At 43.5% G+C, this 12,660-nt stretch overlaps 1 protein-coding gene across 1 annotated transcript; it reads left to right on the top strand.

Annotated features, from left to right (window-relative positions):
* The first annotated feature begins 1,722 nt into the window (after positions 1-1,722).
* LOC131220670 (ras-related protein RABA4d-like) lies at positions 1,723-6,880 on the top strand. The gene is made up of 2 exons (XM_058215454.1): positions 1,723-2,200; positions 6,167-6,880. The coding sequence occupies exons 1-2, from the start codon at positions 1,974-1,976 to the stop codon at positions 6,615-6,617; spliced, it is 678 nt and encodes a 225-aa protein (XP_058071437.1). The 5' UTR covers positions 1,723-1,973; the 3' UTR covers positions 6,618-6,880.
* The last annotated feature ends 5,780 nt before the right edge of the window (positions 6,881-12,660 follow it).

Genomic DNA, 12,660 nt, shown 5'->3' with positions numbered 1-12,660 from the left:
TATCCAACCGGGCACTTAGTACCACCAGATTGCTGTTATTTTTGCACAGTAGTGGATGAAGAATGGATTGAACCAAGTGAATGGTCCAGATAAGTGATGCGGATGTCAATTGAGTTCAAATGTAACCAGTTGCATGGAAAGTTTCCATATTCATATTCAGGAAGCGGATTGCGTACTGAGTAACTCATTACCCACCATGATGTATTTATTTTATCCATCCCTTCCATACATTTTATAATTTAATTTAAATTTCAGATAGTAAAATCAATCATATACAAAGCTCAAATGGGCCACACCATAGGAAACAGTGTGAATTGAACATCTACCGTTTAAAAATTCCCTACGGCGACAAAAGTTTTGGATCAAGCTGAAATTTGTATTTTCCCTTCATCCATATCCTTTTGATATTAGGAACCGGTCGGATGACAAATAGACGTCACTGTAGGCCCTCGGAAGGTTTCAACGGTGGAAATCATTATCCCCACTGTTTCCTGTGGCATGACCTACTTGAGCTTTCGATGTGTTTCAATTTACTCAGTACCGTAAAAGCATACTGAGTAACTCAGTACGCGATCCGATTTCCCATACTCAGCCCCCTTATCGCTTATATTCTTTTGTTGGGCTGACGGAGGAGCCGGCCGTAACTTAAAAATAAAAATAAAAATAACCGAAAACCTTTTAAAAAAATTTAAAAAAAAACTAAAAAAAATTCTCACGCGTGATATTTATTATTATTATGAATCTTTTTTCTAAGTCACGGCTGGAGGCGCGTATCGGCATTGGTTACTACCTCCACCGAGACCTAACTAGAGACGGACCGTCCTGTCATAGGTCCAGTGGGGCCCACCGTGATACTTGTGTTTTATCCCAGCCATCCATCCACTTTGAAAGATTATTTTAGTACGTGATCCAAAAAATACACTAAAGAAATCAGTGGTGACAAACTGACAATGACCCTCACAATTGAAATCTTTCAACGTCCCACCCACCGTGATGTTTATTTTCCATCCATCGAGTTCATAAGGTCAGATGAAAGGAAAAAAATAAATACATGGCCCTAAGCTTTTATGTGGTGGGCATTCAATCGTCATTGTTTCCCATGATATGGTCCACTTGAGCCTTCTATCTGCCTCGTTTTCAGGAACTTCACCATGAAACATTGGCGGGAGAGCCGGGGCAATTATGTTAATACTCTGATACTGTCTGTATGGGACTACCATTACAGGAGGAAAATGTGATTAAAAAGAAAGAAGGCTTGCTACAGTACGCCCCAACATTTCATCCGATGCACTAAGACCATAGCCGTTGGATCTTCAGTCATTTTCAATGATCCAAGCTGTTGATATTTAGATATGCACAGCTGATGGTGGCTGCCTTGAAAAATCATCAAATTTGGAGGTATTAAATCAGTGTCCCACAAAACAACGTTTAAGGAGACCTCCATGTTTAAAGAAAAATAATTTACTGATCGAATGCTGAAGTTTATTTCAATCTGAGATTTTTTTTTTTTCTGGCTATGCCCACCCACTATGAGGTCCATCATATAAACGGCTTGGATCATCGAAACTCGACACTAGATCCAACAACTAAAGTCCTGGACGTATCATATGACAGTATGTCTCGGCGTATTGTGGCAAACCTCTAAAAAAACGTAGAAAAACCGTTGTGGGTCCGCACAAGCCGTTGGTCTTCTGCTCACGTGGCTCTCTTCATAGACCGCTTCCGCATCTGCTTTCGTCCCCGACCGAAAAAAAAAACAGAGAGAGACGGAAGAAGAAAAGAAAAGTCATGAAATATTTTCGTATGTCTTCCTTTCCTAATTCCTCTCTTCCAGATCGATGTTCAATTTCATCTGGTCCGTTCATTGGCTCAATCGATCTGCAATGGTATTTATAGGGTCTGTATCTCTCGTAGCTTGAATTGGGACAGCGAGTCCTTGAAGGAGAGTGGAGGGGAAGATTTTGGTTGGAGAAATGACGAATTTGTATGGAGATTTCAATCAGAAGATTGATTACGTCTTCAAGGTTGTCTTGATCGGTGACTCAGCAGTCGGAAAATCTCAGCTGCTGGCGCGGTTTGCGAGGAACGAATTCAGCTTGGATTCAAAGGCCACGATCGGGGTCGAGTTCCAGACGCGGACGCTCGTCATTGATCACAGGACCGTCAAGGCGCAGATCTGGGACACGGCAGGACAAGAAAGGTATATGCTTCTCTCTCTCTCTCTCTCTCTCTCTCTCTCTCTCTCTCTCTCTCTCTCTCTCTCTCTCATCATAATTGATTTGATTTCCGTTTGGAAGTTGAAATCCCTTAATTTGATTTTTTTTTTTTTTTTTTTAATTTCATTGTTGAAAATTGGTTTAAAACGCTATTGTGGTTGGAAAGTTATTGCCGTTCATAATTTACTTGAATTGGAATTTGAATCAGGAATTGGGGCTGTAAAGATCGAATTCAATTTGTAGTAACTGTTTGTTTTTAGGAATAAAAGTCAGTGGCATGTTTGGATGCAGTATTGAATTGGATTACAATAACTAGTCCAATAAAGTGGAAGTAACCAAATTGTAATGTCCCACTCCTTCCTTGGCATTCGCATTGAGGGGGCTGGCTTCAAATTTTTATGAGAAATAATCACTTGCAACATTGTACTTCCGACTTTCAAATTTTTTATTGTCCACTGATGTGTCAACTTTTAGATAGCATCCAAACCACAGGAAGAAAACCTAGAGGGCCATTCATCAGGCAGACTACATTGTTGAAATTGGGTATAGCTGTTGGTCTGACTCAACATGTGTGTGGCCCACCTGATGAGTAGATTGCCCCAGTTTTCGTTCCAGGTTATCTTCATGGCATTTTCCGCCCTTTTAACAGCTTGGGTGTTCCAATGAAGTCACACGTAAGTGTAAAAAAAGAAGAAGAAGAAGAATAAGACATTTTATGTTAGCACACTGTTGTATATGATGTTTCTCAATTCAATTATTTTAAGTTGGGTTCAAAAGGAACTGGACTGTGATTGGAAGGTGCCAAAGGCAAATCGGATTGACAGGAGTGTTTGGGTTTAATCCTCTTTCCTGCAAACCTATTTTGAATTGAAGGTTCCCTGCATGTTGCATTCCCATCATCTAAGGAGAAAGCACTGTCGAAGGATCAGGCCTGTTGCGAGGGATACCTTTGGCTATTAAGATATGAGAAATGATCACCTACAACTGGCAGTATGGTATGGCCCAATGCCTCTTTCTTTTTTCACTTTTCAATGGAAATGCTTGTAAAAATGGGGGTTGTAGGTGAAGATAACCTACAACAGCTTGTAGGTGATCAGTCCTCTTATGATATTGGCATATGGTTTACTAAGTGGCAAAAGGACATTTGTGATTCCATACATGCATGTCACTTAAAATGGCCACTCAAAGCCTATTTTTGACATGTGGAGTGTTGGGCTGACAGTCAAAAGGAGTTTTTAAATTTTGGCCTTGGCTTGATTTCAGTTCTAGACGCAAGAGCCGAATATGCAGAGTGGCATACAGGCTGAGCTGATGACTATAGCAGAGGAATGGGATGTTGGTGGGAAGGAAGGAGAAACAAAGGAGTGAATGAAGTGGCATGTGTATCAACCATGACACCCTGACAGAGTATATCAATCAAACAACTCATGTGAGATAAGCTTCTTGGATAAGAAAAAGTGGGGTATTGGTCATGCTACCATGGGTGTAGGTGGGCCCATTTTTCTTCATGATCTATAGGTGATTAATCCGAGGACCACACACCATTAATCAGCAGTTTCATGACTGTCAAATTTATGGTATGAGGCATGTAAGTGCAAAAGTTACATGCATAGAACAATCTAACAATCACATCCACAGAACAGTTCTCCTTTTCACTGCAAGACCAAAACTTCAAACCTCCTTTTGCCTGTGTGGCCGACTTGCCACATGTTGATCACAGGCTGTTGTGGCTACTTCAAGCTGCGCACACACATGGAATTGACAAACCTCAGTAGTAATGTTACAGCAAACTCCACAAAATTCAAAGGACTCAGTGATTGAATACTTCGTAAGATGTAAGATTATATGCAATGTCTTGCTGGAATAAATTGAACCAACCCATTCCTATACCATAGGTTTGCTGTCACATAATGAATGACGCCATCCCTTGGTTTAGGCATTGGAATCATACTAAGGAGTATTGTCTTAATGCGCATTCTTCATTGCACCTACACATCCCTTGCCTATGACAAGAGTCAAGCATATTGCACTGATGTTATTAATTTCATCAAGCACGTTTCAAAATGCTTGTAGTTGACCCAATTCATTTGAGATTGAAAGAATTGAACAGCTTCAGTCTATATACAAGGATTTTAGGTATGGTCATTACATATTCGAGCTTTGCTAAGCCCACACACGTGTACAATACAGGTCATGTATATGCCACACATGCGACAGTATGGCACAATGGTGCTAGATCCACTACATTCATCAGAGAAATACCACTATGTGGATGTTCTCACCCTAGAAATGGGTCAGTACACTAATCAGGCAGGCTAAAGTTTATGAAACTGATGTAGAGTGGGTCGCGGACAGTTTCATGGCCAAGATGGATCAGAAAAGGCCCGGTCGACGACAGAAGTGATCCGGACCGTCGGACCTTAGATCGGGCGTATCTCGCAATCCGGAATGAGTTACCTGACGTAAAATATATGATTTTGAGGTAGAACGAGCTACTTTAGCCAACCAACCCCGCTATGCCGGGTTGCGCAGCCCGGACTTGCGAAAAATCCCTAAATCGACGGTCATTTCCCTACTTTAATTTCGTTTTTACTATAAATAGTAAGTTTTAGTTTGATTATAACTCTTCATCCATCGGGCTTTAGGAGTTGCGTCCAATGTGAAAAGAGCTTAGAATAATTAGGGGAACAGTTTGGTAGAGCCAAATAGGACACTTACTATTTTTGGCCGAAAACCTTGCGCACTAGTAGACATCACAACCATCTATAAATAGTAAGTTTACTATTTATAGTAAGTCACGGATTCTAGGAGTTTTAGTTGTAGTTTGATTCTGATTTCTTTTCCATTGCTTGGTACCCCTATTTAAAGGGTTGTGAACTCGTTTTTAGTCATCAATTAATCAATTTCGAATTTCTTAGAATTTATTTCTATTTTCTGCTTTCTTTCCTCGTGGATTCGAGAAGTCTCTGTGAGGAGTCCAGAGAAGCTCCGTGGATTCGGAGTGGTTATCCTCATCACAATCATCCCTGCGTTAGAAACTTTTCTAAAGTTTTCTTAGCCATCAAACTTTCAAATGTCTTGGCCCACCAGATGAATGGAGCATATTTATTTTTGGGCAAGAAAATCTACAACGTCAGACCTACCTCATGGACAGCTTGGATATTGCACCTATTGGCCACCATGGCGCCTCCGAAGATGATGATGTGTGTGCGCGCGCGAGTGCGTGTATGTGACCTGCCTAGTACATTACTGCTGGCAAAGCTCTGGGTACATCTTTCCTCATTTGGACTCTCTTGGGTTTCTATGAGTCAATCAGCATTTTCGGGAAGAGGATGTGGTTGACACTACCACGAGGTTTGGCAAATTCATTTTCCCATTTTGTAGCTAGAGCAAGTAAAGAACGACTAAGTTACCTTAGTGTTATACATATATTTTTTTATATTGGATGAAAAATGTCTTCTCTGGCTATCCACAGATATCTCAATACAGCTATGACTATATCATAATCAATTCCCTGTCTAACATTCTCCATAGGATTTTATTTGGTCCACTGTCCTGCAAAACGATCACCCAGTGAGTGACTAGGGTTAAGTCGTGCTGAGTCGCATTGAGTCAGTGGGCTGACTCAATGAATCTGTCCGAGTCGCAAGCAAGTCGAGCTTGCCTGCGAGTTTCATGGTGACACAGCCTGAAATCCCACTGAGTAGAGTCACTGAGCACAATAATGATTAACAGGGCAATGTCCCTTTATGTATGGAAGGATGCCAGCCCCATGTTCTGTAAATCTGTTATTGTCTGCTTGTTTGCGAATTCAGTATCTTGTTCCTTTATTGTAGAGCTCATCAGCTGCTCTCTTAGAAATTAACAGTAATCGAACATAACAAAGTTTCATCATTGTTTGGTGCTTTTCATCCCTAGTTATTTGCTGACTCCTGGATGAGTGATTACAGGTACCGGGCGGTGACGAGCGCTTACTACAGAGGGGCAGTTGGAGCAATGCTGGTATACGACATGACAAAGCGTCAGTCATTCGACCATGTAGCAAGGTGGTTGGAGGAGTTACGTGGCCATGCTGATAAGAACATTGTCATCATGCTCATTGGCAACAAGTCGGACTTAGGGACGCTCCGAGCAGTCCCCACTGAGGATGCCAAGGAATTTGCGCAGAGGGAGAACCTTTGCTTCATGGAGACATCTGCCCTAGAGTCCACCAATGTTGAAACAGCCTTCCTAACAGTCTTGACGGAGATCTATCGGATCATCAGTAAGAAGGCCTTGATTGCCAATGATGAACAAGAATCTGGAGGGAATTCGGCCCTTCTCAAGGGAACCAAGATCGCCGTCCCTACCACAGAACAAAGGCCTGGTGAGAAGTCAGTCACCTGCTGCTCAGCCACATAGGCATGTTCTCCCAAAGTTGTGTTTCATGGGACATCCTTCACTTTTTTCTTTTCTCTTTTTTAGCTTTTATTGTTTCTGTCTAGGGATGTCTTCTCTTGGGGTTGCATTGCCTATCATTTTTCTAGATGAAGTTTCAGTCAGCATATCTTTCCTCGTTCTTTGTAAGTTAGCGAAAGCTTGTGAGATAACAGAGGGATTCTAAACAGCCTTAAGTTCAAAAGGTTTTTGGTAAGTTTCAAAGCTAGTTTCATAAAGTTCTCCGATTCGATTGTTCTACTTGAGACAATGTTTCAAAATAAAGAAACTGCACTAGACATGGAAAATGGCAAAGGCCTTCTGTTCACTCCCCAAGTATAGGGTTGTGATGTAGTAATAAACTCGGTGAGACCGAGGTCGAATCCCAAGGGACTGATACTTGTATGTTATCTGAAACTAGGTAGAAATAGAACTAGCTTAAGATGAAATCTAAATCCAATGTAAAATGATGAATAATGGTGAGAGATTAATCTAAAACTTAAGGAATTCAGAGGAAGAAAACTAGGGATTCAGAGGATCCACTTATAGAGATCAGGGAGAACTTATGCCTGTTCCAAAAATCATGGAAATTAAACTGAACTTCTTCTGTTATAATTTTAAAGAGATGAAAGGTATATGAATTAGAATGGATTCCATCACCAAACCATGCCCAGGAGACAAAGTCAACAACAGAATTAAACTAATTATCAACCAATCAGATGATTATGAAGGTTAGGAAGGGTACCGCCATCCAACCATGCCCAGGAGACGATGGCGAACAACAGGGCTTCCTGACGCCATAATCAAAATAAGGAAAAAGAAATACTCAAAGCCGTTGCAAGCCTATTGTAATTTTAGTCACAACAGGCCATTAAAAACTACAAATATTCCCATAATAAAATTAAATCAAAAATCCCTTCAATCTAAACAAAAGGCACAAGCAACAGGTTCCCCCATCACGCTACAGGCTTCACCTCTTAGCCCTAGCTACGAGGTTCAGCCAGACATGGATGGGCTAGATCTCTTAAAAATAAACAAATTAAATAAGAATAAGAAGAAAAAGAAAAAGAAGGAAAAACCTCTAGCCTCCCTGTCTGCTCCACGGCTACAACCTCTCCCTGTCCCGACCAAGCCTTTCCTCCCTCCCTTGCTTATATGGTGGTTCCGACCTCCATCGGCTGGGAGTGCGTAAGACGATGCGGAATGGCTGCAACGAGATCGTTTCGCAGCCAGTTTGCAAACTTCGGGATTTTTTGCGCAAACGCACCAAGCTACGGCTGAAGTTTTTGATTGTTGATCCCTTCAGCTCGAAATTCCGACGACATAGCTAGGATCATGGCTGACCTGCACTCCTACTAGATGGCTCGGATCAACCATCTGATCAACAGGGGTGGACCACATCGTCCCGATTTTTTCGGATCGCGTGAACAGAGGTAACGCACGTCCGGACGCTGTACTGCTGGTGGGGCCCACTTCACTGCTGGTTCGAGGAATCCACAACGTCCACTACATTCTACTCAAAAAACCGTTCGGATATGGTCGGTTTTGGATTGACGCTGAAGCGGCCCACCTGATTTTCCATATTGCCGTTCAACCTGCGTTTGAACGGTATTTTCCTGTGTATGCGAGCATAGATTTGGAAAAACCTCATGTGTACGGTCGGTTTGACCTTCTGAAACAAATGGACGGTCCGGATTAGAGATATCTGCGATGATGGTGGCCCACCTGACTTCAACCGCAACTCTCTGTTGCAAACAGCGAACAGCTTTACCGTTTTTGAATTGTAATCGGCCAACGCCTTGTTGACCGTCTTCAATTTCTTGGTGCACAGCGAGTCTTCCGGTACGTGGTGTACACGCACTGCAGCATAGGGTCCACTTTGATATATTCATGAAATCCGTTCCGTCCATCCATTCTGTCATATCATTTAAACCGTCCAGACCAATTTTGAAGCATATCCAGATATCAGGCGGGCCCCACATAACGATTAAAGGGGCTGATCTGTCCGTTGGGCCACTTCCGGAGGGATCTGAGGGTTGAAATTCGACATGTACGGTTAATTTGTGGGCCCCTAGCCATGTATGAAGTTTTGAGCTGAACGAACGGTGGAAACCTTGTGATCTTGCATTCTGGCTGACTTTCAGGCCAATTGAGCTTCAATTTCTCAATTTCCTTGGATCTCTGGTGTGTAAATCCTTGATCTTGGTCCCAGGAAGTCCCATCCACTGCCTTGGTGATGCGAGTGAGTTGGATCCATATTTTTAGCATCCCGATCCAGTCCCATCTCGCAATTCCACCTTGCAACACAATCATGATTAAACTGGGCCATTAAACGGTACCTTATTCATAAATCCAGGAAATAACTAGGTCATCGCCGCGGTTTCAACGCCGTGACTTGCGCACTGAACCGATACCAGGCAAGAAGATGCCGATCAGCGTTTATTCCGAAGAAACACCGCGCGTTGCGGATATCGAGGGAATCTCTACACAATAAGTCCCATCAATCAACATTGAATGCAACCTTATCTCAAGTACAACAACCCATCCCTCTTTCTCCACAAAGTCAACTCTCTCTCTCTTCACCCATCCCTCCTTTACTCACTTTTCAAACAAACCCATGCCTCATTAACTACACCCATCACTCCATCACCTCATATCACTCCCATCCCCTCATTTTCTCTCTCATTTTCTCAAATCTCTCCAAGCAACCAAGCCTCTCACGTCCAACACTTCTCTCCCAAACCACAAGTGTGGTCCACCTTCCCTCATCCATCTACACCCTCCCATCTCTCATCCACACCATTAATCCCCCATCATCCACCATCCAAGGCATAGGAAAGGTGCATTTGAAGCCAAGGGAGCAAGGAGGAGGCTTAAAGGTGGGTGATCCACCGTCATTTCTCCTATATTTTTGGGCCACATGTGGTGGGACCCGTTTGATGTATGCATGTATGAAATGGAGGGCCCATAGTGGCGGGGTCCCTCCTCTATCTCCCCGTGTAGCTCTCTCTATTTCCCTCTCTTTCCCTCTCTTTCTCTCTTCCTTAGAATGAAGTGGGCCCCACCAATATATTAAATCTACTCCATCCATCAAATAGGGTGGCCCACCTCATTTTAGGAAAGATCCACCACCCCCCCTATTTAGAGTAAATGATATATTATAATATTTTATTAATATTTATATATGGTAGGCCATGATCATGTGGGACCTACCTTGATGAACATGGGCCACTCACACGTGGGACCCACCATGAGGCAGTGTTTACCCAAACCGTCCAGCGTCCAGAGACGCTGGACGTAGGCGTATGGCATGGCTAGCAAAAAAAAAAAAAAAAAAAAAAAAGAGCAAAGGAAGAAAAGGTTACTTTTTAGTGGACTGCTCATGCAGGCCCCACCTTGATGTATGTATGTGATCCACACCGTCCAATCTATTATCCAGTCTTCTTTAGGCGTTGAACCAAAATTTTAATGCGATCTGATCATCAGGTGGGCCATACCATCTAAAACTATGTAAAGACATGCCAGATCATAAAAAAGTACTCGGTGGGACTCACCTGAAGTTTTGATGCAGGTGAAACTAGTTCTGGACGGGTAGAATAGTGGGATACCCATGATGGGTGGGCTGGATTGTGAATCACATCTCGGTGGGCCCCAAAACAAAAAAAAAATATAATAACAAAATTTTTCAAAAAAGCAGCAGCACTGCTGCTGCTGCAGCGACGAGCGGGCGGACGCTGGGGCCTCACGGCTCCAGCTGTGGGCCCCACGTGATGTGTTTCGAACATCAAGGCCATGCATTCGGTGGGTCCCCACGTACCACCCATCCATCTCAAAAATCAGCCGTAAACAGAACTCAGGCGGGCCATACCATCTAGAATCATGTGAAGACATATCTAAACATATAAAATCGCTTGGTGGGGCCTACCTGAGTTTTGGATGTCGCTGAAACTTGGCATGGACCGTCAGTTAGGTGGGACTCACATAATGGATGGGCTGGATTTGTGAACCACATTTCGGTGGGCCCCACATCTGCCCCAAGGTCCAATGACCTCTTCAACAGGTTGGACGTGAAATAAATATTTCAGTGGGCTCGCTGCCCACGTGAACCACTCAACAGGTTATATGGAAAATAAGTATTTCAGTGGGCCCTTGGCCCACACAACCCCTCAACAGGTTGTATGGAAAATAAATATTTCAGTGGGCCCTATCTAGGCCCATATCACCTCATGAATAGTTAGGATGTCAAATGATCCAGGCCCACGTGACCTTATGAATAGACTGGGTGATAAATAAAAATTGTAGTGGGCCCTACCCGGGTCCACATGACCATATGAACAGTTGGTTGGAAAATAAACATTACGTTGGGCCCTAGGTTGCTTGGAAAATAAACATTTCTGTAGGCCCCGGTCTGAATGACCTTAACAATGGGTTGGATGGGAAATAAACATTATGGTAGGCCCCTCATGGGACCCACTGATGTATGTGTTGTAAACCATACCCTCCATTAGACTGGGCTCCATCATGATGCATGTGTTTCATCCAACTGTCCATCCATTTTTGGAGATAATTTAAGGCCCATTTTATGAGGCCCATTGTGATGTATCCAGGCCCATGTGACTAGGCCCACGTGGATGCATTTGTGGCCCGTCATTGAGGCCTACCTTGATATATGCATACGAGACCCATGAGAGGCCCAATGGGATGTACATGAGGCCCATTTCTTGATTTATGTGTTGACCCCTATAGCGATAGTGCCTTGGGAGCAATGTTGGTTTGATGTCCACATTGAACGGATAATGTTGGTTAAATGTCCGCATTATAACTCTCCCTAAGGCCCACTGATAGGCCCAAACTTGTGGTAAGTAGGCCGTCTGGGCCCATCTCTTTATACATGTTTAGTATAGATCCATGATTCATGATCATTCGCACCATATGTATGCCTGATGTGAGGGTGACCGATCATAGCATATATCTTTGGATAGACTATTTATGGGCTCCCTGATAGGCGGAGTTGCCTCGTATAAGTGCATGGTATATACAGGACTGTTGCATGAATGATAGTGTGACTCATGCATTTGCATTTGTGTGATTGTAGTTCATTGTATGCCCTAACGACATCGGGGCCATAGCCTCCATAGACACATCGTGGATGGTGGGTTGAATACCGGAAATATTTGGTTCCAGCATACGGGCGCCATGGACGTCCCCTGGGTGAAAATCCTAAACCCGATGGTACCAGAGGATGACTCCAATGTCGGGACCGAGTGGATGTACGGCGCATGAGGGCCGAATACCAGGAGGCGCGTCTCCCACCGTGTCGTAGTCGGTTGGAAAGGAGTGTGGCCTTACTCGCCCGAGGGTAGGGGCAATACTAGGTGAGTTTGACCGGCTCGCGAATGGGTTCGCTATCGACGTGCGGATAGGTATTGGCGGACTATTGGCTAGGCGGATAGTGAGGTTTCTTACGCTCACTTGGGTGCGTGCCTGGTGAGGGGCGTGCCATTTGGAGTGTATTGAACCCGGTGATTATCCAGAATGAAATTGTACCGATACATGATGAGGATTGGCATGCTTGAGTTGCATCTTGCATCGCATGGCGTGTTATGGCCGATAGCATTCATATCTTGCACGCATAGCCTTGATACGGGTGATTGCATTCATGTGCTCATTACCATGTTTCCGCATCACTCGACCTTGCATTTTAAGCACGTTTATATTGCGCACACTTACACCACCCTCTAAGCTTTCCATAAGCTTATGCACGATTGATGCGTGCGGTGGCGCCAGACGCGACCATAGTCGTAATTGAAGCGTGCGGTGAGCTTACGGAGTTTTACTTCTTTTGTTACATTGTATTTCCCCTTTCTGTCGCATTGTCTAAAAAGTTTTTGATCATAGTGGATTTTGTAGTGGTGTTCTTGTGCTTATTGTTTGTGGGTTATGCTTTTGTTATGCTCATTATGAATCGGACTAATGATTTGAAACCCTCCTTGTAGTATCCCAGGATCGGAACCTGGTAAATGGGTGT

Source organism: Magnolia sinica, chromosome 1 (genome assembly GCF_029962835.1).
Source record: "Magnolia sinica isolate HGM2019 chromosome 1, MsV1, whole genome shotgun sequence".
NCBI lineage: Eukaryota > Viridiplantae > Streptophyta > Magnoliopsida > Magnoliales > Magnoliaceae > Magnolia > Magnolia sinica.
The sequence above is the reverse complement of the archived record's forward strand: the minus strand, read 5'-3'. Positions and strand labels throughout refer to the sequence as shown.